This window comes from Ceratotherium simum, chromosome 24 (genome assembly GCF_057802395.1).
Source record: "Ceratotherium simum simum isolate JZ-2026a chromosome 24, ASM5780239v1, whole genome shotgun sequence".
Taxonomy (NCBI): domain Eukaryota; kingdom Metazoa; phylum Chordata; class Mammalia; order Perissodactyla; family Rhinocerotidae; genus Ceratotherium; species Ceratotherium simum.
In genome coordinates, this window is record NC_141923.1 from 6681933 (window position 1) to 6706568 (window position 24636).

The 24636-nt window shown below is 55.8% G+C and overlaps 1 protein-coding gene across 1 annotated transcript in view; it reads left to right on the top strand.

The window, feature by feature from the left end:
- The first annotated feature begins 16581 nt into the window (after positions 1 to 16581).
- The window catches only part of CCDC85C (coiled-coil domain containing 85C), an 81316-nt gene continuing 73261 nt past the window's right edge, over positions 16582 to 24636 (top strand). Inside the window, exon 1 of the mRNA XM_087447962.1 lies at positions 16582 to 17616. Within this exon, the coding sequence (XP_087304088.1) occupies positions 16836 to 17616 (781 nt within the window). The 5' untranslated portion in view covers positions 16582 to 16835. The remainder of the gene's footprint in view (positions 17617 to 24636) is intronic.

A 24636-nucleotide genomic window follows, 5' to 3' on the forward strand; every position in this document is an offset into this window, starting at 1 on the left:
CGGAGCCCACCAGCATCCCAGAGAACCTACAAGTCAGTTCCCGCGGCTGCACCACCCGCCGGTCATCAGCAGATGAGGGGTTTCAGGTCCTGTGATGACAGCCTTCAGCTGGTGGCCCACGCATTTCATCCTCAAGACACCGGGCAATTTCCACTAGGTTGAGGACTGGTTATTTCCCCAGACTCTTCTCCGTCAAGGAGACATGAACTTCATGGGCTGCCCATTTTAGAGACAGGGTGATTGAGACATACGGGAGGCCAGCGGCTTACTTCAGGCCTTAGAGAGGGGCAAAAGGCCAGTGGTTCAAGCAGGGATTCTCAATTTGACCTCCACTGTGTAGTTCCTGAACTCGGCTCCCGGGGAAAAGAGAATGGGGCACGACCGTGGTTGCCTGCATGATCAAGTGGGGGCAAGGGAGTCGCGAGACTTACAGAGGCCACTGGTCCCATGAACAAACTCACAGGCCAGCTGCTCCACCCCCTGCCTTCTCTCCTCAGATCCCATGATGGGCGCACAGGGGACAGGGAGCCAGGTCCCTCTCTTGCTGCTGCCAGAGTCAGAGAAGGGGCAGGGGGTCCCTGGGTCGGGAGCTGGGGCTCTAAATGCCTAATAAGGCTGTGTGAGTTGAGAAGAATACACATCTGTCCTTTATGGAGCTCCAGCCCAAACACTGTGCCACCAACTTTGCAGACCTCCTGTGCCCACAACAGCCCGAGGGGTGCGGGTTAAGTGCTATTGCTATACCACCCACAGATGAGGAGAAATCCCAGCGGTGACGTGATTCAGGCCACACAGCTGGTTGGAGGCAGGGCTGCGCTGGAACCCAGAACCCTGACACTGTCTCCTCTCACCCTCCAGGGAGCCACATGCCAAGAAGGAGGAGGCGCAGTGGGGTGTTGTGAGCAAAGCGAGGTGGAGTCGGCTCTGGGCTCACATTCTGGCTCTGCCAAACACTTGGCAACCCCCTGGCCCTTCTGCGTTTCCATTCTCTCCCCTGTATGGCCGGGTAACGCTCCCACCTCACCAGGCTGCCTTGTGGATTCCAAGACACTGTGAGGGGTGCCCATCTCCTGCAGACGGCACTCAATAAAAGCAAGTTTCCATCTCCCTTTCCCTAGATGATAAAGCCAAGTGTTCCCTCTCCCAGACAAAATATTTACATTTTAATAGAAGCCCTTGTCCTAAGAAGGGGCATGAGTGATGGTGGAATTCGAGGCAGCATGTCAGGCCAGGCGGCAGCTAGGAAAATCTCTCCGTGCTCTTCAAATCATGTGAGCAGCAGCCCCAGGGAGGGTGGTGCTCCCTGTGGCATGCCAGGGTTCTCTGTCCTCCTCCCCTGCCCAGGATGGCTCGCGTCATCTTGAATACACCACTTCCAAAAGTCACCCAAATTCTCCTGGGCTGAGCTCATTTCACAACCTCGAGCTAGTGGAGAAGGATTTCCCTGGAGTCACACCTTAAGGATTGTGGTTCTCAGAGCCGGCCTTAAAGGGAAACAGGCACTCAGAGAAATGCAGAATAAGGCTGCTCCAACACCATTACGCTCCTGTTAAATTAGACACACACACGCATGCACACACGCACACACATGCAAGCACATCACTAAAATGATAAAAGCCAGTGCTGGCGGGGCTGTAGGAAACAGCTCACTCACGAAGGCTAGGAGATTCTTCCCCAACTCTGCTGCCTGTGGAAACGGGGACCCCCTTTCCAGGCTCAGCACAAGCACGTCCTCTGCAGTGAAGCCTGCCCAGCTCCCGGTCAGGATCGCCGCTCCCTCCTGGCAGTTCCCATGGCACAGGGGTCTCCTTTAGGGCACTTCTGTCTGTCCCCTCCTCCACTCCCAGCCAGACTGAGAATTTGAGGACAGGGACCGAGGCTCATTCATTCAGCTGCTCGTGATCCTCTCCATAACCCTTGTCATGGTGAGGATCCTTATTCAACAAATGAGGAAACTGAGGCTCAGAGAGGGTCACCCATTTGCCCAGGTGCTGGCTTTTCAATAGCACAGCGCTGCCTCTGCAGGGGACCAGCCTTGGTTGAGCTCTGGGGACCCCAGGATCCCAGGATATAAAGGGGGCTGGGCAGATGGGGCCGGGACAGTGCAGCAGTGACATGATCAGGGAACCCAGGGGCCAGTGGGCGCCTGACAGGTTGAGGAGGCATGGAGAAGGACTTTACAAACTCATGTGCTGGCATGGGAGTCAGCCAGGTAAGGAAGACAGACAGGGCGTTCAAGACAAAGGGAACACTGTGGGCAAAGGCATGGAGGTGTGACAGATAATAGTGGGTCTGAGGAATGAACTCTTTACGTTATCCTTGTGGCGGAGTGGAAAATGTGGGCTGGAGAGCAGGGTGGTTAGCAGGAGAGGTCACGACTCCTAGACACAGTGACCCAGAGACTATGCTTTGAAAATCAGCACGGCCTGGAGTAGAAGAGTCTCTAAGGGTGGGCCAGAGGTCTCTGCCTTCAGCCCTGCCCATTTCAATCAAGCATCTGGACGAAGCCAAGGGAGGCTTGCGTATCAGATGTACCAGTGGCAACGCCCCATGAGACCATGGCATTTCCAGGAACCTCAGCAGGTGGAACAAGGGACTGAAACCAACAATGGAATTGAACAGGGAGAGCCAGACTAACCTGCATTCAGGCGCAAAAGGTCAATTGCACACACTGACAAGTTATTGGCAAGGTTTTTTTCCTCCCAAATTGTCTTTAAAAAGTGCATCTCCTGAGGCTGAGAGGGGGAGACCTGTTTCCTGGGTCTGCCCACAGAAGATTCTCTATAAACATTCTGTGATCAGCGGAGGGATGCCCTGCACCATTGGGGGTCCTGGCCGGGGAGAGTCCTTCAGAGGAGGGGGTCAGTGTCCTGGCAGTACAGCTGGCCAACCCCAGCAATGCTGCCCACTCACAACAGCTGGGGTTGGCCTAACCCACATAAAAGCCCCAGTCCCACCCAGGAACAGTCACTCCAGCTGCCCCGAGACCAAAGAGGGCCATGGCCGGGTCAGCGGCAGCTGTGGGGTGGGGCTGTGGGGGGAATTCCCCTCCTGTGGGAGCGGACAGAGGGTGGCCACCTGTGCCTGTCATAAACTATGGACAATGGCTGGGAGAACTGGTTAAGCGGAGACTCAGGAAGCAAGGAGGCCAGGCATGCAGCAGGTGCTCAATAAATAGTGCTGATTCATGAACAAGTCGGCTATCTTCAGATCCCCAGGCAAGCCATTTTAGCTGCTGCACTACAGTTTCTTCAGCTGTCAAGTGGCTGCAGGGTAAATTTTGGTTGAGAAGTGGCATGGGGGGCATTCAGCCCAGGGAAGCCCCCTCACAGAAAGTACTCCCTCTGTACCCCTGAGAGATAGTCATGCTGCCTTAGCTTGTTTACCTCCAGGGACAGAGAACTCACTACCTTGAGTCTGAAACAGAGCAGACACCAGCCCTGCCTTCAAAGAATTCATGGTCTCGTGGGGGAAGTGCACTGGTGTTGAGCTCTGTGGACCCACTGACCTCGCAGGGCTGACTCCCCCTACTCCTATTAAGGGTATTCCCAGTGGGAGAAGGGCCAGAGTGTCCCGTGGATGGGCCCTGCAGAGGCCCTGCCCAGAGGCCTGGCCCACCCCTATCTTATGCAGGGAAAGGAGAGTGGCCCTTTGTGCTCAGGCAGCTGCCAGGTGCCCGTAGGTGCTGGGACCCCAGCCTTCCTTTGGGAAGCCAGGAGGCCAGTGCCCCCCAAGGTGACTGCTCCACAGCTCCCCCTACCCCATCTTCCCTTGCTGCTCCCTCAGGAGAGAGGGGCCTCTGGGGACCGCCCCCAGCTGTGACCACCTAAAGATGTGTCTCAGGGAAGCCGTGAGGGGACGACTCCTGCCCTCAGCCCACCTGAGTGGGGGAAGGGGCTGCCTTGGGGAGGAGCCTGGCACCCTCCCCCTATGGCTGACTGTTGGGGTGACGCGAGGTGGGTGGAGGGGTCCAGTCCAGAGGCCCAGGTCAGTGCAGAGGCCTCCTTGACTCTCAGCCTCGGGGGCTTCCTTTCTGTCTGGCAGGTCAGAGGGGCCAGGGGCCAGAGGCCCTTTGTTGTCTGGAAGGAGGGAGGGATTACCTGCCCCATGGGTTTCCAGGCCTCCTTTCTGGACTTTCCCAAAGCTGCTGACAGCCCTGCATCCCCAGAGAGCTGAGGGATGGTTTTCTCACTTCCTGTGACCTCTGCAGTGAAAATCCATCACCCACTGGCAGAGCAATCCGGGCAGGCCCCAGAAAGATGGCATTGAGTCACCTGGGCCCTCATTGCTCTGACAGCTGTGAATGCGTGAGCCGGTAATTAGCCCTTACGGGAAAGGGCCAGATCTGTCATTTTCCTCCGGAAGCGCCAGGCAGAATTTGCCGGTTGCCCCTCCTTGAAGCCAGAGAAAGGCCGGATCCCCATCCCGGGGCCAGACTAGGTCAGGTTTGGGGATTAGGAGCGGGAACACAACCATCCTTCCACTCAGGAATCCCACTTCTGGGAACTTCTCCCAAGGAAACAATCCAACAGGAAAAGCCAAGCTGTGCACAAACATGTCCCCACAGGAGTTATTTATGATAGTGCAGCCCCGGAAATAACCCTCGTGTCCAGCAGTGGGGGAGCAGCTGAGCACCTGGGCTGGTTAAGTATCACATGGTTGTGACATAGGGCAGATGAGGAGGTAGGGGCTTGGAGGTCCTGGATCCCTCAGCTTGTGATTCCTGAAGCCCCCACCCTGGCACTGGTTAAACAGACCGATTCTGGGATTCACGCAGAGGTGGTGGATCAGAATCTCCAGAAAGGGATCTGGCTAACAAGTGTCCCACACGATTCTTATCACCAGGCAGGTGTCAGAAACCTTTCTCATGGCTAAAATTGCAACTCCAGTGGCGCATTTATTTACACCTAGTTAAGTCTTAGTTGTTGAATCTGTGAAATGGGCCTAGCACCAGAGCCTGTCCCTGGGGTGCTGAGTGGGTTAGTGAGACCATGGACACAATGGCCCCATATGGTCTTGGGTTCTGTGAGCCACTGTCACCACTTAAACAGCCTGTGTCTCCCTCTCCCCTCCCCCGTCCCTTTCATGCAGTCTTCATCTCTCCCTGTCCCAGAACCATCAGGGGAATTTACATCTGCGTATTTCACCAGGGCCACACAGGCTGGTTTGAGTTCATCCAGGAGCTGTGGGAAGGCTGGGCGTGATGTTTCTGCAGGGGCCTTCTCCTCTTGACCAGGAAGGATGACTCCAGCTCTGAATTCCCAGCATGGTTGCCTCTCTCTGGCTCTTGGGCAGGTCCTCCTCCAGCCTTCACAGCAGGGTGCACCTGCTGTGGGAGGGACCTGCTACGGACTGCTAAGTACCCACCCGAACCTCAGCTTCTGTCAATCAAATGGGCAGAATAATTCCTGGCCGCCTCACAGGCTTGCTGTGAGGACAGGAGGAGGAAACGTCCAGAGAGCGCTTTGCAAACTGGAAATGACCGCAAAAAATGTGGGGGTGACGGGGCAGGCTCTCCAGCAGGTGAGGCCCTGGGGCCTGGGGTGCTGCTGAGGAGGGTCAGGTCTGCAGGTTTCCATCAGGGAGCATTCCTGCTCTTTCTCGCTTGTTTCACATGTCACAGCCCAGAAGTAGGTTTTAGGACTATTTGGATAAATTATAAAAACAAAATAACGCATGCATTTAGGTTAAAAAAAAATCAGGGGCCAGCCTGGTGGCGTAGTGGTTAGGTTTGTGCGCTCTGCTTTGGTGGCCCACGGTTCGCTGGTTCAGATCCTGGGCGCGGACCTGCTCACCGCTCGTGGGACCATGCTGAGGCAGCATCCCATATGGAAGAGCTACAACTCTGCAACTATGACACACAACTATCTACTACGGCTTTCGGGAGAAAAAAGAGGAAGGTTGGCAACAGATGTTAGCGCAGGGCCAATCTTCCAAAAATAAAAAATAAAAAAAAGAATAAATAAAAAAAAAAATCAAACAACACTAAAATGTTCAGAAGGAAATGAAATGGCTCCCTGTCCCTTCCTTTCCTCTCTCACTCCCCAGAACAACCAGTCTCCATGTCTAGTTGTTCCTTCTGGTTTTAGCCTCCACATTTCTTAAGATGTTTCCATTGCTATTTCTTTTTTTTTTTTTTTTAATAATTTTATTTATTTATTTTTTCCCCCAAAGCCCCAGTAGATAGTTGTATGTCATAGCTGCACATCTTTCTAGTTGCTGTATGTGGGACACGGCCTCAGCATGGCCAGAGAAGCGGTGTGTTGGTGCGCGCCCGGGATCCGAACCCGGGTCGCCAGCAGCGGAGTGCGAGCACCTAACCGCTAAGCCACGGGGCCGGCCCTCCATTGCTATTTCTTGATTTTTCAATTCTAGACATTTGTCTTGCCTGTCGGTCATGACAAATGAGGCTTCCATTCCCTAAACCCTCCCGCTCCCACCTCCTCTCCCTCCGCATCCCCTAGAGGGCTCTATCCAGTTCTTAGTTAACCATTGGTCAAGGGTTTTAATATGATTATGTAGATGTTACTCCTGAAAGTCACCAAGTGGTCTTGCAGAGTTTTGTTTGTTTATGCCCTGGAGTTAATACATTTTTTGAAAAAAACTTGCAAGGTAGTTTTGTGTGTCTTCTTAATCTTTCCAGCTGATCCACTCTAACCTAGTGACAGTGGTGTCTAATACTCAAGCATTTGGATATCTTATCTACTCCATTTTGCCCTGAGTCCTTCCAGGCTGAGCCCTCCACCCTCTGCTCTGGGGCCTCTGAAAGCTTGGGTTCTGAGCCCAGCCCCCTGGGGCTTGCCCCTGGCCGCTCCCCCATGAAGGACACTCCCTCCTGGGGAAGTCGGCCTGTTCCCAGGTCTGCTCTCAGCTCCAAGGAGACCATGTGCTCCAAAAACTTCATGGAAGGTGCACAGCAGTTAATTTTTTTGTGACCTTGCATCTCTGAAAATGTTTATATTCCAGTCTCATACTTGGCTGATTCTCTTCATGGGCATAGAGTCCAGGCAGGAAATCCTTTTCCTGCAGACTTTTAAGGCAACCGATTGCTCTGTGGTCTTTCTAGCATCCAGGGTTTCTAATGAGAAGTCCAATGCCAGCTTTTTAAAAAAAATTATTAATTTTAAAACACACGCACAGAATTTCAAAAAAATCAAATAAAATTATAAAGCTTATTAAAAAAAAAAAAAGCAGTCCCATGCCTCATGTCTCCACCCCTAATTCCTGCTTCCCAGAGGCAACTACTTTCGATTCTTCTGCGACTTATTTCCATATTTGAAAGCGACACACTTATACTGCTGTTTATTGACTCTTCAATGTAGGCATTATCACTACCTTTCTCTTAGGGACCAGGAAGGTTTGGTCCACTTATGTCCCTCCCCAACACGTGACACCCCCCCTCCCCCATCCTCCCAGTATGGCTGTATCACAGTTTTTGGTTAAATCAATCTTGTTTACTTATTATATTATTTCAACATTGCAGCCAATAGAGCCACGATATGTCCTATGACTGTATTTCCTTCCTTGTAGGACTTCTGGGTTTCCCTGGGGATTATTAATTGCCTCGTTGTTTTGACTTGCTTGGTTTTCTTTGCGCTTATCACTAATTCACCGTCAAATTCTCCGACAGAGCTCTAATATTCCTCTCAAGGCAGCAAGCCTGCAGGGAATCCACGAGTTACATTCTCTTTCTTGGCCAGTCTCCCGCTTCATTCCAATCTGCACTGATGGCTTCTGGCTCCAAGGCCCTCACCCTCCGACTTCCCTACCCCATCACTTTGGGATTTCCTGTTTCCTGAATTACACGTCTTCTTGTTTCTTGGTTTAATTCCTAATGTTAGAGGAAGGCTGTCTGGGAGATAATTTTTTTTTTTTTAATCTGAAAATGTCTTATACTACCCTCACACTTGATTGCTTAGGTCCTGAAATAATTTTCCTGCAGAATGTTGAAGGCATTGCTCCATGGTCTTCTCTTCTTCTGGAGTTGCTGTTGAGAATGTCAATGTTATTCTAATTCCTGATCCTCTGGATGTGGTCTTCTCTCTCTCTGTCTTTCATTCTCTGTCTCTTTCTGGATGCTTTTAGGATCTTCTCAACCCTAGAGTTCTGAAATTTTACAATGATGCTCCCAGTAGGGTCTTTTCTTCACTTCTAGGCTGGCTCTTTATGTCCATCAGTCTCAGATAATTTTTTGGTATTGTATCTTGAATACTTCCCTCCCCTTCATTTTATCACATTAGAGAAAAGGCAAAACATAGGGGTGTTATGTGAACACTGCAGTGAACTCCAGGATCCCTAGCCCCTTCCCTATCCTGGGCAGCACATCTGAGGATTATTGGGGGAGAAAGATCTATAAATCTGGACACTTGGGGAGTGGGGTGCCACCCAGAAATGGGAGTGTCTCCTTCCAGTGCAGCCTGATGCCATAACAAGAGCCTCATCTAACCCTGCGTTTCTCAGCCCTGCCTGCTAGACTCACCTTCTCCAGATATTCTGATTGAAGTGGTCTGGGGCGGGGCCTAAGCCTCTGCATTTTATCCGCTTTGAGGTGATTCTAACGAACGCCCGGGGCTGAGAACAACTGGGCTGACCCACTGGCCTTGTTTGGAGAGCCTGACCAGATGCCTCCTTGGGACTCTGACTTGCTTACAGGGCTCTGAGTGCTCAGGATGCTAAGATAATGATTCTTCATCGCAAAGTGTCCTGGAGTTGGGTCTTAGCCTGGCTGAGCCTGTTTCTGAGAGAAGGCACAGCCCTGCAGTTAGGTGTTCAGAGTCTCAAGAGACTCATTCCAGTGTGGGCTCTGGGGTGTTCTCAGGCCTCTCAACCCTTTCCCTGGCAGAGCAGCACCCCACTGCCTCGCTGTGTGATTTAGGGTTCGAGCCTGCCTTTTCTTGTGCATTCGAGTCTCTCTCCACCCCATGAGGATGAAATGATTCCATTTCCGGGTAAGAGCCAGAGGCTTAGAGATGGGCATTAGTTGCCCAGGGTCACCCTGCTGGTAAATATCAGACCGGGGAGACACACTCCAAGTCCAGAGCTTTTCTACTTGACCTACCTTCCTCCTTTATCATGCATTCATTCAACAAACACTTACTGAGTTCCCAGGCTCTATGCTGAGAGGGCATTGGGAAGCATTCATGAACAAAATGATGCACCTAATGGTGTGGGTGTTAAAGTTACTAATGTCCAACTTTTCTCTGCCCAGCTGTGGGCTCAGCTGGGGACTGGGTGCACAAACAACTTCATTTCAGCCCAGCCTCACCCAGAGCAGGTCACAAGAGGAATTACTGTTATTGCTGTTGTTACATCAAACAGGAGGGGCAAGCTGGAGGGGGCTTGGAGGGCTGGGCCTGCAGCCGGCAGAAGCCGCATTAACAATTAAGGTCTTTGGTGACTTTAATTCCACCCTCAGTGCATGAAATATTCAGGCACCAGAGAAGATTGGTCTCTGATCTCTGCAGAGGGCGGGGCAGGAGGGGCAGTATTGCTGGTTGCAGACGTTGGGCTGCAGCACCCAAGACCTCGCATGCAGGAGATCCAGAGGCTGTGGGGGCTGGTGGGTGTGGCCCAGAGGTGTCTGATGCAGATGGTACAGCTGTAGACACCCGTCGAACACCACTGGGGCCAGGCCCTGAGGGTCTCAGAGAAGAGCAAGGCTTTGTCTTCAAGGAGCAACAGTTGTGGGGAGGTGGACACAAACCTCACATCACATGTGGGGCCGCCTACCCTCCCAGCCCAGTGATGCCAACAGTCTCAGAGATACACACTCGGGCTCAAAGACCTTGTGTGTGGAGCCTGGGACTTAACACCTGGAGTAAGCCCTGTTATTATCCTATGAGTAGCATAAATCACATTGCATTGTATTTGTGTATGTGTGAAAGCATCATTTTGATAAATATAAACCGGGCACCTTGAGTATGAAATTTGGTCTGGGCATCTCTCGTACTCTGAGAGCCCCAAGGGAGACAAAGTGGGTTGTGGAAAGTACACGAAGTTTCACCCACCAGAGTGACACCCCCTGCCGACTTGAGGCTGGGCAGGGCACGCTCCACACCCTGCTGGCGGGAGTGTGAATAAGCTCCACCTCTCTGAACAGCAGTTTGGCATCATCTGGTCAAGCTGAAGCTGTGTAGACCATGTGACGCAGCCATTCTGTGTCTGGGTATAGACCCGAGCAAAGGTTACGCTCATGTGCATCAGGACACATGTACAAGAATGTCCACGGCAGCACTGCTGGTTATAGCAAAAGACGAGGAACAAATGTCCTCCAATAGGAGGAGAGAAAAGAAAGGTAATACGTTCATGCGATGGACGTTATACAGCAGAGGTTCTCAACTGGAGGTGATTTTACCCCCAGGGGCCATTTGTCAAGATCTGGATACATTGTTGGTTATCACAACTCGGGTAGGGTGCTACTTCCATCTAATGGGCAGGGCCAGGGACACTGGTAAACAACCTACAGTGCACAGGACAGTCCCCTCCTCCCCCACAACAAAGACTTTCCCAGTCCAAAATGGCAACCGTGCTGAGGTTGAGAAACACTGATGCACAGCCGTGCAATGAATGAGCTACAGCTGCATATATCGAGGTAATGATGAGGAAAAAGCATGTTGCAAAGACACATGAAGCACAATACCATTTAGATAAAGTTCACAAGTGTGCAAAATTAAGCAGGATAGCATAAGGGGGGAAATAGAGTACAGAGAAGGTGCAGGAATAATCAACACAACATTCAGAATCGTAGCTACCCTGGGGCTGGGGCAGGCTGGGGCATGTGACCGGAGGGGTGGTGATTCCTTAAGCTGGGCAGTGGGCTCCCAGGTGCCTGCCGTATCGCAGTTTGTTGTAACATGAAATAGTTCCTAATAAAAATAATGTTTTTAAGTGCGTTGAGGTGTGAACTAGTCCTGCAAAGAGCTGCCTGACTCAGTTTCCCACGTGGTTGAGCCTCCTTCCCTGCCTTGCTCCTCGGGATGATGGTGTGAGGGGTGTCAGCAGCTCCAGCTGGGAAGGGAGGGGCAGGGAGGGGTGCAGATGCCGACACCCCTCGCATTGGTCCCTAAAGGGACCTCTCTCCCACCTCTGCCCTGGCCTCTGGCCAGCCTGGCTTTGCAGCTGACCCTCTCTGATCCATTCCTCCCCTCACACCTCCTGTACGTGCTCTCTATTAAACAAGTCTGGCCAGGTCTCTCTTCTGCTCTGCAGTCTTCTGTGGCTCCCAGTGCCCTCAGGCTGACTTTGAGGATATTGCCTGTGACATCAGAGGTGCTAGGCAGCCATCCTGTGCGTGGCTGACTTCCTGATCCCCAGAAGGGCACATCTGTTAGTGGTGTGAGTGAATGAGCCCACTCTGCCCTTGACCTCCCGCTGTTGCCCTCCAGGGGGCCAACACCGGGCCAAATCCCCTCCTGGTGGCCCCAGCTTCAGTGCTGTTTCCCCGCCTATAAATGTGGGGCTTGACACACTTCATCACTAAACTCTGTGTTCTTGGGATTCCCCATGTTCCATGCTGCTCCAGTCCCAAAATGAAGTTGGTGGCAGCCCCAGGCCATACCTGGCTTCCTTTGTAGCCCAGTTTGCCAAGGGCAAGCACTAGGTTTCCTGTACAGCCCATGTTTCACTGTACCTCAGTGTTTGCCTCTGGAAAATGGGTGCAAATGTCCTTATGGGAACACTGTCATGGTCCAGAGGATGGGGAGAATGTGCAGGGAGAGGGGGCGTGGCTCGATCCTCCAGAGCTTTGCAAGAGCTCTGCTAGGTACTTGACACTGGCCCTGTGGGTGAGGGCTTAGATGAGAAAATTGTGGCTCAGAGAGGGTAGGGACTGGCCTGAGGTCAGCCAGCAAGTCAGCGACAGAGGAGCTGGGAGATAGAGCCAACAACCTGCAGTGATCTGCCCGCAGGAATAGCTGGGAAGCTGCAGCCACGGCTGGCTGTCCAGAGGCTTGGGGAGTCTCTGGCTCGGGTACAACGTGAGAGCCCTGTAGCAGGAGGAAGTGGGGTGATGCACGTGGTCCTGGCACAGTGCAGATCCCCAGCATCATAGAACTAGACGCACAGCGGGAGGGACATTGCAGAGCAGCCGGTCCACTCCTCCTCTTTGAGAAGGAGTAGTTTATAGGGTAAAGTGCACTCTTGGGCTCAGATGGTCCTGGGTTCAAATCCCAGTTCATTCGCTTGTGACCTCCGACAAGTGACTCGACCTGCGTGAGCCTCAGTTTCCCCCTCTATAAAACGGGCTAGAGTGTTCCCCCCTCACAGGGCTGCGGTAAGGATTGCACGAGACAATCCACGTAAAGCCCTAGCACGTGCCGGGTACACAGAAAGTGCTCCCTTGACACTACCCTTTGTTAACAATAATCATGGTCGCTTTTGCATGGGCCCTGATTTCTTGCCGCATCATAGCCTTTCAGCCATGCATGGTGACTTCCCCTCCCCGGGGGGGTCGTCAAGGAAGAAACCGCAGAGCTTGGCCCCAGACCTGGTCAGCTGCCATCGCCTCACTGACTCGCAGAAACATTCAGCCACCACACAACCCTCCACTGGCCACACCAGAGTCCTTGGGTGTCCACCAACCTCCGAACACTGCCCATAAGTTCACACTCGGTGATCTGAGCTTCGTGGAGACAAACAGCCAAGCCAACGGGCATCCATGTTAAATCCTAGAAGGGCTCACGACACCGTCTCAGAAGGGCTCACGACACCGTCTCATAGGGTCGTTATGATCATCACAAGAGGGCTGGGTTAGAGTCCTGGTGCATACTGTGTGCTGGGTAAGTTGTAGGAGGTGATGGTTATTATTATTGTTGTTGTTCCTGCTGATAACTATCAGCCCCATGGAGGGGCGACCCTTCCTCCCGTGGCTCACAAAGCCCTCCTCAGCCCAGCTCCATTACCTGACTGCTCTGTGACTTTTCGCTGCTGTTCAGTGCCTCTCCAGTATGTTCCAGCAATAAGGCATGGCTGTATCTACACACACACCTCACTGTGGTTCACCTTTGGGCCTTGGCTTGTGTTGTTCGCTCCACCTGGTGTATCCCAGCCCTCTCCTCTCTTCTCCTCAATCTGATAAACTCCTACTTGCTCTTCAAGATTCACCTCGGGAGTTACCTCTTCCAGGAAGCTGCTCCCAGTGCCTCAGGATGCTCCCATAATGATGCATCCTGCTCATCTCTGTTGTGGTACTTACACAAAGCATTTACAGTGCATATATGGTTGCACATATAGATGCATTTATGTATAAATATTTATCTAATTATGCTTGTGTGTTCAGTAAACCAATGAATGAAAGTGACCTGAGGCAAGTCATTTCCCTTCCGGAGCTCAGTTTCCTCATCTTCAAAACGAGGGGCTGACTCCATTGGTCACTTGCCGAAGGGTCGCTCATTCACTCAGCAAACATCAAATGATGCCTGCTCTGCGGTCTGTGCTCAGGGTCCAGGCACAGAGGAGAATAAGACAGCTCTCCCCTCCCAGTGGGAAGACAGTCTGCCTACCACCAGTATGCTGTTATCATTTCCCAGTCTCACAGACCCGGCGTTCTGGAATATTTTGTCTACTATGGGTTAGTATACTGGCTCTCTCCCAGCTGGCTCTCAAAAACATTTGTGCAGCTTTAAATGGAGATACACAGCCCAGGAGATCCTAAAGAAAAATATTGAGGAGTGGTGGTGCATCTTCATTTTTTAAAAGACCCACAGCTACTTTCACTGGGCAGCTAGAGAACTACTGTTAGAGATCCACGATTTGGTTTTACTGTCTTCACGACAAAGCAAAGCTTATCATGACCACGGAGCTGAAAAAGCAGACTCTTGACGTATCGGGTCCTGGCTCAGCTACAGCGTCTGTGGGATGGTGAGAGTTCTAGGGGGCTTAGCACCTCTTGCTGGACCTGGGGGACGAGGGCCCTTAGGGAGGGGGTCTGGCTTGGACGGTCCCTCTTGCTTCAGGCCCCTGTCTCAGCTCTGGGCCCACCCACCCTCCCGCTGTCCTATTCTGATCTGCCCAAGCCTGTCCAGCCAGGGTGCAGAGAGCAGAGTCTCCCTCAAGCCACAGGGTAGCCTCGTCCCAGCACCTTGTCTGCTGCACCAGGGGGGTGTCAGAGGTGCTCTCGTGGGTCCTGGCCGGGGCACTCTCGGTCCCACTGCCTGTAGACGATGCAAAACAAACCCTGCCTGGATGGAGGCTTTGTTTTTCTCTTGGAAAGTTCAGCTGAAGCTGCTAGCCCTGGAGGATCAGGAGACGGAGATGCAGGCCACAGGAACCACTTGGGGCCACAACAAATGGGGAGGGGCCACAAGCACAGTGTTAACCGTCTCAGTGACTTTCCTAGCGAGCCACAGTATCCTATGCTCATCCCTCCCTCTCCCAGGAGCAGCTCTCTGCAGAGGCTTTGCTCTGTGGGGAGCCTCCAGGGAGCTATTTAATCTGGCTTCCTGGGTTAGGAAAGACCTGCAGCCTCCCCAAGTGTGAGCTGAAACCCCTTCCCTCTCCAAACCCAAACTCAGGCTGTGCTGGGCTTGGCCTGCGGAGCACAGGGCCCCGGTGGGGAGGATGCCCCTCCACCCAGGAGCCAGGAGCTGGCTCACCTGGGCCATGTCTGGGGGACCCTCAGTGCCCCTGGGCTTGACCCTCAAAGCCATGCCCCTCTGGCTCATGGTCTCCCCATCCCCCTCTCCTGACCATCCACCTGGAGAGAGGGGCGGACAGGTGGGGAATGAGGTACCAAATCTGCCCCTCTCTGCACCCCCCCACCCCTTCTCCACATACAGGCCACAGTGAGCCTCTTAAAAGGCACATCAGGTCATGTTGCTTCCTGCTAACCCCCCACTGCTCTCCCAGCTGCCTTCCAATCATGCATAACCTGTCCCTCTGAGCTCATCTCTCATCTCTCTTCCTTGGCCCACTCCCAGCCCCACTGGCCTCCCTGGAAGAGGCCACTAGGGCCTCTGCACTAGCTGTTCCATCCGCCGGACTGCCCTTCCCCTTTATCTTTGTCCTTCCTGTCACTCAGATCTCAGCTTAGATGCCCCTCCTCAGAGGACCTCCCTGACCACGGGATCTAAAGTAACTGATCATCACTTTCTGTGACAGCAGCTTGTCTTAATCCCCTGTCCGGCACTTACGACAGTCTCAGCTATCTAATTTGTTTATTATCTTCTCTCCCCTCCTTCCCCCAGAGTGCAAAGTCCCCCCAGAGGGCAGTGGCCTTTGTTGTCGTCCCCTGCAGAGCCCCCCAGGGGTCTAGCACAGGCCTGGCTTAGAGCAAGCACTGGGTACACAGTTGTCGAGAGAATGGTTGAGCTGCTGTAAATCAGGACACCAGTCGCGGCGCGGGCGCGCGCTCCAGGCTGTGGCCGCTCACGGTCGAGCGCGCGGGTTTTATCTCATTGGGGATCCCGGGGGAGGGACGCCCCCCACCGCCCGGCTCGCGGCAGACGCGTCGTAAACGCGCTTCGGGGACACGCGGATAACGAGACAGACTCAGGCTGTGGGAAGACTCGCGTGCCGGGCGAGGCTGCCGGTGGTGAAGGGGTTCTGTGCGGCTCGGCGCCCCCCGACCCTGGCGTTAAGACCCCAGTGGGAGACCTTGCTCCACCCTCCCCAGTGGTCGGTCTCCACCTCGCGAATCACAGATTCTCCCCCGAATTCCCGGGACGAGTGGTCCAGTTGGCGGGGGAGCGGTGCTCTGAACGCCGCTCCGGGCTAGGGCAAGCTCCCGGCGCCCTGGCCCCCTCCGGGCTGGGAAGAGGGTACGGACCGCGCTCGGGACACGGTTGGCGAGGCCCTGGCTCTCCCCGTGCGCAGACGCCGGAGCCACAGCCCCCGTCTGGAGTAGAACCGCAGCCTCTCTGCGCGCTCCGGCAGGGGACGAGGGTGGAGATGGGGGCGGAGGAGCCGGGGGCAGAGAAGGGGACAAAGAGCTGCCCTGCCGCCGGGGAGAGCGACCCCTGTGTCAGAGTCCTATTGTTCCTCGTATCTCAGACTATGCTGGACTCTGGTGCCCCCGGGAGGGAGAAGGGGAGCTGTCCTCCGGACCGTGGGTACAGTATTTGTCTATCTGGGGCGGGGCAGGGCGGGCGGGGTGCGCGGGCCGGGGAAGGGGCTCGGCGCCCATTTCCGCGCGTCTCCTTTAAGGGAAGCCCTGCCCCACCTTTCCCACCTTCCCCCTCCCCGAAGCCGTACCTGCATTTTAAAAGCTCCCTGTAGCCCTGGGATTGGCCAAGGCCGCGTCCTCCGGGCGCAGAAACTTGAACCGCCGGGAGGGGGGTTGGAAGCCCAGGGGTGGACTGTACCATCTCGGCGGCGTCCCCTGCGCGCGCCCCGCCCCTCCCACACACCCCCGGAGAGGCCCAATCGGACGGGCAGGAGGGCGGGACCGCGGCTCGAACGCGCCTCTGGCAGGGCGCCGAGCGGGCGGGCGCACGGAGCCGGGGGACGTCGGGGGCTTGTGGCGCCTCTACACCCGCTCGCTCCCCCGGAGGCGGGCCCGGGCCGCGGCGCCCCGCCCCTCCCCGCCCGGAGTGGGCGGGGCGGCCGGGGCTCCGGGAGCTGGGCGGGGGGCGGGCCTCCGCCTGCTTCGCTTCAGCCGGGAGAGCACCCGGCACGGCGGCCGCCGACGCAGCTGCGGTCCCCGCTCGCCGAGCCCCAAGACGCGCGGGTTCCCGGGCCGCCCGGGCGGGCGCTGCGTGTGGGCGCGCGAGGCAGTGCAGGGCGGGCTGCACGCGCCCCCGGCCGCCCCCCGCCCGCGCGCGGACCGGCCCAGCGCAGCACCGGCGCGGGGAGCGCCGGCCGGGCGAGGGCGCGGGCGATGCCGCGGTGACGGCCCCGCCATGGCTAAACCCCCGGCGGCGACGGCGGCGTCGGAGGAGCTGAGCCAGGTGCCGGACGAGGAGCTGCTGCGCTGGAGCAAGGAGGAGCTGGCGCGGCGGCTGCGGCGCGCCGAGGGCGAGAAGGTGGGCCTCATGCTGGAGCACGGCGGCCTGATGCGCGACGTGAACCGGCGGCTGCAGCAGCACCTGCTGGAGATCCGCGGCCTCAAGGACGTGAACCAGCGCCTGCAGGACGACAACCAGGAGCTGCGGGAGCTCTGCTGCTTCCTCGACGACGACCGGCAGAAGGGGCGCAAGCTCGCGCGCGAGTGGCAGCGCTTCGGGCGCCACGCGGCCGGCGCCGTGTGGCACGAGGTGGCCCGCTCGCAGCAGAAGCTGCGCGAACTCGAGGCGCGCCAGGAGGCCCTGCTGCGCGAGAACCTAGAGCTCAAGGAGCTGGTGCTGCTGCTGGACGAGGAGCGCGCGGCGCTGGCGGGGGGCGCGGGCGGCGCGGGGGGCGGCGGCGGCGCGGGCTCCCGCAGCTCCATCGACAGCCAGGCCAGCCTGAGCGGGCCGCTGGCGGGCGGCGCGGCGGGCGCGGGGACCCGCGACGTGGGCGACGGCAGCAGCACGTCGAGCGCGGGCAGCGGCGGCAGCCCGGACCACCACCACCACGTCCCGCCCCCGCTGCTGCCCCCCGGGCCGCACAAGGCCCCCGACGGCAAGGCTGTAGCCACGCGCAGGTCCCTGGACGACCTGTCGGCACCGCCGCACCACCGAAGCATCCCCAACGGCCTGCACGGTAAGGACAGCACGGGCCGGGCCGCGCGGGGCTCGGGGCCACAGCCTCTTCCTCCGGGGGCGGCCGCCACTCCAGACCCCTTCTCCAGCTGGCATCGGAACCCTGGGCAGGGAGATGCCGCGGCCACCCACAGTGGGGCTTTGGGTGGTGTTTTTCTGGTCAAGTGGTGGAGGTGTCCCTGCCCAGCTCCTAATCTGCAGCCCGCCTGGGACCTGCCAGACCCCAGAAAAGTTTCTCTTCTGCGGAGTTGTCATTATCAGTGTCCAGCACCGCAGGGCTGGCTGGGGGCACTTCATTCCAGCCTTGGAGATCCTTGTCTGGGAGCGGGAAGTTCTTCATGGAAAAACTTGAAAGGTCCTCTGAGCGCAAGAATTTCCCTGTAATTTGGAGCAACAGGCGGCCCCCAAATCTGAGCAGCGGCCAGTGTGTGCCGTGGCTGGAATGCCACCTGGGCTTCCCCGGCCCTGTCTGCAGTGATGGGAAGGAGCACAGGCAGCCGGGTTGAGAAGGGGAGGCAGCTGGGTCAGAGGACCAGGGCTAAGAGGCTTCCTGGTTTGCTATGAGTCCTGCACTGCTCAGGGTGGAGGGAACTTTCTCAACCGAGGCTTGGGGACTTTCCAGGGGGATATGTGCTTGGAATGGATCTTGGCTTTTCTTCTCTGCCTGCCTCAGTTTGCTTATCTGTAGAATGGAAATGATGGTTCCTGCCTTGGGGATTTGAGGTGGAGATAAAGCCCCTGAAGGGATTTGTAAACTGTTGGTCACCTTATAGGAAGTGCCACGGTGGTCACTGGGAGGACCTTTGACCTTAGGAAAGCCCAGGTACTGTCTTCCATGCCTGAAACTGTTGGGCCCAGTGCAGAGGGCCCCCAGCTTGGTCTGTGGAGCAGAGCAGCCGGCTATCTTGCCCAGCCCTCAGTCAGTCCCTCTCCTCCCCACTGCCCCGCTCCTCTCCTGCCTCCCTGTTCTTCCACATTTTTGGTGGCTTGGCTCCCAGTTCTGGTGGCAATTGCTGCTGGAGGTGGAGATTAAACAGCCCTTTCTGGCTCTTTTAAAGCCTTTCCTCGTTCAGAGAAAATGTATCTAGGCCTTAAATGACTGTGCTTCCCCAGGTGACAGCCTGAGCAGGGGAGAGACGCTGGGTCTTTGGTTTGGTGGCCAAGTGGCCTCTGCAGGTGCCCTGGAGTGGGGGCTGCGGTGGGCACTGGGCCGGTGGAGGTGGGATGCTAGGCCAGCACAGTTTTTCCTAATACCCTCCCAGCTTGTGAGTTCAGGCCAGGACTGGGCTGAGAGGGGTATTTTGTTACTGATTAGCAATCTACCGCTGCAACTCTGGTTTCTCTTTGTTACTCTGTATCCACCCCACCTCCCACCACAGGCTCCTTAAGGCCAGTCTGGGTAGCTCAAAAGTTAGGTGGTTTAATTTGTTGGGGTTTCAGGGTCTGGGGAGTGAGGTCCCAGTCCCAGCCTCTCCAGCCTTGCCTCCTTGGGGGCTTTGGGAGGGCCAGATTTCTGGGCCCCAGTTTCCCCAAGTACAACACAGAGGAGGGGATTGCTGCAGTCCTGGGCCTGGGAAAGGAAAGGGTTCTGGTTTTCAGCTGTGTCATAGTGACACTTGGCCAGAGTGATTCTCTGCAGGGCACTGAAGTGCTTGAGTGTCATAGCGTAATCTGCAGGAAGTTCTGTCGTGTTTTGGACCGGGAGACGTGGCCCCTGTCTGGCCCAGTGTTTCATCTGCAGCAGTGAGTGGTGCAGGACTGGGGGACTGGGCTCCACCTGAGGGTTTCCACCCCACTGCGGGGCGGGAGGGTTGAGGTGTAGGGTTTCTTACAGAATCCATGCCCCTCCAAGTCCCACGCACACTTGGAACAGGACTGCTGTAGATTTTGTGGTGGCAAAGCTTTGCTTTGGGGCGAAATAAAAATTCAGCGTCATCATCACAAATTTCAGTTACAGATGGGGTTGTTATTGTTTAGGTTTGTCCCTTAAAGTCGTGCGTGGCCTTGAGATGTTCTTCCAACAATATGAATACGATACCTAGAAACAAGGAGAGGCCCTTCTCTTAGAAACTACTTTTCTGTACTCAGACCTGTAGTTTAAGTTGAGTGAAGAGTGAGCTGGAGATGAGAAAGATAATGAGCTTCAGTCGGATGGTGGAGAAAGTGGAGTGGGATAGCGGCTGGTGCCTTACGGATTTCATCTCAACTCATCCTCACAGGAACCCTGGGAGATAGTATTATCCCCATTTTACAGACAAGCAGGTGGAGGCTCAGAGAAGTTCTGAGTGTTGCCTGGGAAGACAACTGAGATTGGAAGTGTCTCAGTTCCAGTGGCCTGGGTGGGGCTGCCTGGGTCACCTACTGCTCATACCCTGGGCTGGCTTGCATCTCTGGCCTGTTGTCATTTTGGCTGATACTGTTAATCAGCAGAAACTGGTAACTCCCTATTCTTGGTTCCTGACCCAGGTTTGCCCTCGTTCTCCCATCCTGGGAAGTGTCACTTCCTTATCGGTGACCACTAAGCAGATGGCTGATAACCCCATTAGCCGGTGAGGTCAGTCTGTCTTGCCTTCAAATCTCCACTCTTCTTGTCTTGGCAAGTTACTTAACTTTGCTGAGCCTCTCTGCTCTTCTTCTGTAAAGTGGGGCAAAACCATAGTGCCCCCTTTGTCCATGTGAGGTCCTGGGATGCCAGGAGCTGCACGCAGTAGGTCTCAACAGTTGTCAGAATCGTTGTCATTCGTATTTCTTCCAAGACTCCTCTTGAAAAATGATAGAGACCCCTTTGGGGGCTTGCCAAACAGACTTCTGTGTTCTCTGCACAACTCTGTCTGCTGTTTAGACAGACAGCTCGCCTGAATGTTTGTGACCAAGCCTGTGTCTGGCTGCACCTGCCGAGGAGTGGGGGAATAGTGGCCCTGTGGTCCTCTTGGGAGCCACGAAGTACCTGTAGCCCTGCTGGGTGCCCTGGAAGGCCCCAAATGGCTGTGGTGGGAGGTGGCCCATCTGTATTCAAGACAGTCCCGGGCTGGGGCTGGGCCTGGCGGGCCTGTGAATGCATATGCAAATAGGCCTTTCTCCCCGCTGTTTTTGATGGAGGTCTGGGCTGGGCTGACTGAAGTCTGGACTAGGGTGCTCTTTGCTCTAATCCAGCGAGGCAAACTGAGGCAAGTGAACCCCAAACACCAGAAAATCAGGTTTGCCTCCGTGAACTGATGCAGTTTTCAAACAAAAGCATTTTCAACAATTTCTCCCCATCTGTCCCCCATCCTGGGTGCCTCACCTTCATCCAGCTCTCTCCCTGCATGTCCCCTCCCACCAGCACCTTGGTTCACTCCCCTTCAGCTAACCTAGGGACACCGGGGCCTCCAGCAAGCCTGTGTAGGGGCATTGTTTACTTTTAGAAGTTTGGATTAAGAATTTGAGCTTCTCAAAATAAGATGAGTTTGTTCTCTTGCTTGTATTTTTGTTGGTTTACAGGGAGGATAGAGCGAGGGTGGTCTGGGCCTTTAAAAAAAGACAGAGCGTTCCCTGAATAGGTCTTTTATGAGGGGCCTCCCAGCTCAGCGCCTCCTGGGCAGGACCGGCTAAGGCGGCTTTTCCTAAACCCAGCCAGGCCCAGGGAGCAAAGGTCGGGGAAGACAATGGGGTGGGTTAGATAAGCCTTCCCCGCTCCCTCCCCAGCCTGGCCTGGACCATCCATCATGGGCACTGAGGTGCTGGGCCCCAGGGTCACGCACAAAACGAGGGCTGGCTCTGAGGAGCTCACAGGCAGGTGACCCAGGGGAGGGCCAGGGTGTGCCCAGCACTTCACAGTTTACCACAAAGAACTTCCCAGTCCCAACTCCATTCTGTTCAGAGCTCCCACATTGGTCTCATATTGTAGATGGGGAAACTGAGGCTTGGAGAGGTGTGCTGACTTGCTGCGGGTCCTGTGGCACTCAGTGGGGGGCCTGGGATCAGTCTTGGGTCTCCTGTGTCAGAGTCTGGGCCTGCTGCCCTGTGCCTGCTGCCCCTCTGGGCTGGGACAGTCTGGCTGTGTTGGACTGGGAGGGACTCCTACAGGAGGCTCCACCAACAGTGGGCGGCCTCCCCAGAGCTTGGTCCTTGGCGGGGCCCTGGTGACCTGTAGGTGGACACAGGGAGGGTGGGGAGGCCTCCAGGGGCGGGACCTATGTGGCAAAGGTGTGGCACCTCTTTTCGGGAAGCCAGACCTGAGCCTTGGTTCTGCTCTCCTGTTTCCTTGCATGAAGCAACACGGCACACAGAGATCCAGAGACCCATCAAATGGGGATGGGGGGGGGGGAGCGTCAAAGGTCTCCATGCACCGGGAGTCGTTCCTCACTTCCTCTTGTGTTTTCATTCCCTCTGTTCTCTGTGCCAGGCTGGCGTCCCTCTGCTGTGGTGGCCCCAGCAGACCCCTCACCCTTGGCCTGGCCTTGGAGCTCCTAGGACACAAACTTGGTTTAATATCGTCCTTGGCGCAGCACGATTAGCAAGGAAATCCTCTGTTGCTCATAATCTGTGTTTTCCACCCATGGGGACTTTCTGCACCGTGCCTGTCAATGTCATCAGCACAGGAAATTGGAATCCTGGGACCTTAGGCGAGTTCTGGAACCTCTGTGGGCCTCTGTTTCTTCCTCTGCAAAGTGGGAAGCCGTTACCAGCCTTTGGGTTGTGAACTGCACAGCGTAGCTATCTCCCAACATGCTAATCCCCCTCCTCTGGGCTGGAACTCTCAGCGCTGGGTGTGCCTGGGGCAGTGTCTCCTGCTAGCTCCAGGTCAGAGGGACCTGGGTGAATCCTGGCCTCCCCACCTGCTTGTGAGCGTGGCAGCTCAGAACCTCTGCACCTCAGTTTCCTCTTCTGTGTCCTGAGGATAATCACACCCTGGTTCTAGAGCTGGGCCCTATAGGATGGATTCAGTGACCCTCCACTGTCACTTGGACCCCTGCAGATTTGCCTCTTTGGGGTGGGGATGGGGTTTCCCCGACACATGCTTATGAGGGGAGCCCCTTGCGCCTCCGTGGGTCAGAGCCACATGAATCCTCGTCTAGTTGAAGGGAAGGGAAATGGCATTGCAGCGGGAACAAGCAGAGTAAGGTCTATAAGTGGGACTGGACCATGGGTGCTGAGAGCCCGGAGCCTATGAGGTGTTCTCACAACGTGTGTGGGGAGCTGGGGAGGCACAGAGACTGGAAGCCTCCTCACGTGAACAGAAAGACCTGGAATGTTGAGCCAGGAGAAGAAAAGCCATGGGGCCGGGGAGCTGCTGCCAGGTGGGGAGGGCTGTCGGCCTCAAGTGTTAGCGCTGTGTGCAGCCCCCGGAGGCAGAGCCCCAAAGTTCCAGTAGTTCAGACCTCAGCGCCCACAGACAAGACAAGAGTGGTCTAGTTGGACTAGGTTGCATCTTGAGGTGGGGAGCTCCCCGTTAGGGAAGGTATGCAAGCACTGGCCTGGGCACCTGGTAAAGGGCATTCCTGAGCCCACTGCGATGGGTTACCTGGACAGCTCTGGGAATCTGGTTGTGCAAGTAGAGAATAGTTGGGAGGCGGGAGGGCAGGGCTGGGTTGTTGGGGGAATTTGCCCTTCAAGCAGGGAGGGCTACATCAGCTGGTGTTTATTGAGCAGTTACTCTATCCAAGTCCCGAGTGCTATGCACACAGTGATTCATGTCACCTGGCTCGGGGAGTGGCGGTTCAGGAGCATTAATCTGGGGTCCATCGTGGTGTCGGCTGGGCTGGGGGCAGCAGGGAAGGAAGCTTGGGGCCTCTGAGGTGGCCGTGGTAGTGACAGTGGCCAGGGGAGAGAACCTCTGCAGGTTCTCAGACCAGGCAGGTCTGCTCCAAAGCCCTGCCCCCAACCTGTCTGCCTCCTTGTGACCTTTGACCTTGGGGGTCAGTCAGTCCTGAGCTGCTGGGGGGCTCAGGTAGAGCAGCACCTGTGGACGTTGTGCTCTCTTTGTCTGCAGCCTCACTGTGTACCCGCTCACAGAACAGTCACGGCCCATGGCTGCTCTGCCCACACCTGCAACCTGGGTTCTGGGTATCTGTGCCCAGGATCCATGCAGGGACCGTGATGGGATTTCAGAGCTGGGAAGGAGGCACTTCCATCACCCTGGAGCAGAATGACAAGGGAACCCCAGTGGCCTCCCCAAAGGTTTGGCGACAGAGAAACAAACGTGTCTGCTAAAGGAACATGATGCTCCTTTTGTCATGGAAAGTCAGGAATGGTCCCCCTCCTAGCAAAGGTCACTGTCACATTCCCCTGTCCCCGCAGGCCAGCAGGGGCAGGTGGGTAGAGGGTTCTGGGGCAGGTCTGGAGCTAGGTCCCCCAGTGATGCATGCCTGCTCTTGAACAAGTCACTGCCGATCTCCAGCTCTCTGGGGAGCAGGGCAGAAAGATCAGGAGTTTTATTGATTCACCTGTAAATGTTCTTGGGCTCACCCTGCATATGATGTTTAAATGGAGGTGTGGGGCGTTAACTAAAGCTGAGGCTGGTGGCCCTGGGAAATAGATGTGGGTCTGCTTCCCTTTCCCCGTTCCTGCTTCCCCATCAGCCAGAGGCTTTCACCGGTTGGCGTGTGTTATTTCCTGAATTTGAAGATGGGCGTCTTCCCTTCTCTGTTGCAGTGTAGGGTGTGTCTTAGAATCAGTGTGTGCGCTTGCTGTAGGGTCTTCCCCTCTGTCACTCTGGAAAAGCTGTTGTTAAGTATGTGGGCATCTGTGGCTGATGGTATCTTAGAATGGAGGAAATGCCGTGCCTGGGAAAGCCGGAAATCCCAGAGCAAACTGCATGGAGCCCTAAGGGCACTCACGGGAGACTAGGCAGGGAAGGGGACCTGCCCCAGGCTTGGCCACGTGGGTGCTGGAGCCCTCCCTGACCGCCCGCCTGGGCCCTCTCTGAGCTTGCAAGGCCAGGTCCCTTGTCCACTTGATTCCCAGCCTTGGCACAGAGGGGTGGGTTCCACCAATGTCTTCTGGGTGGAATGAAACATGCCTGCTCCCTGCTGAGAGTTAC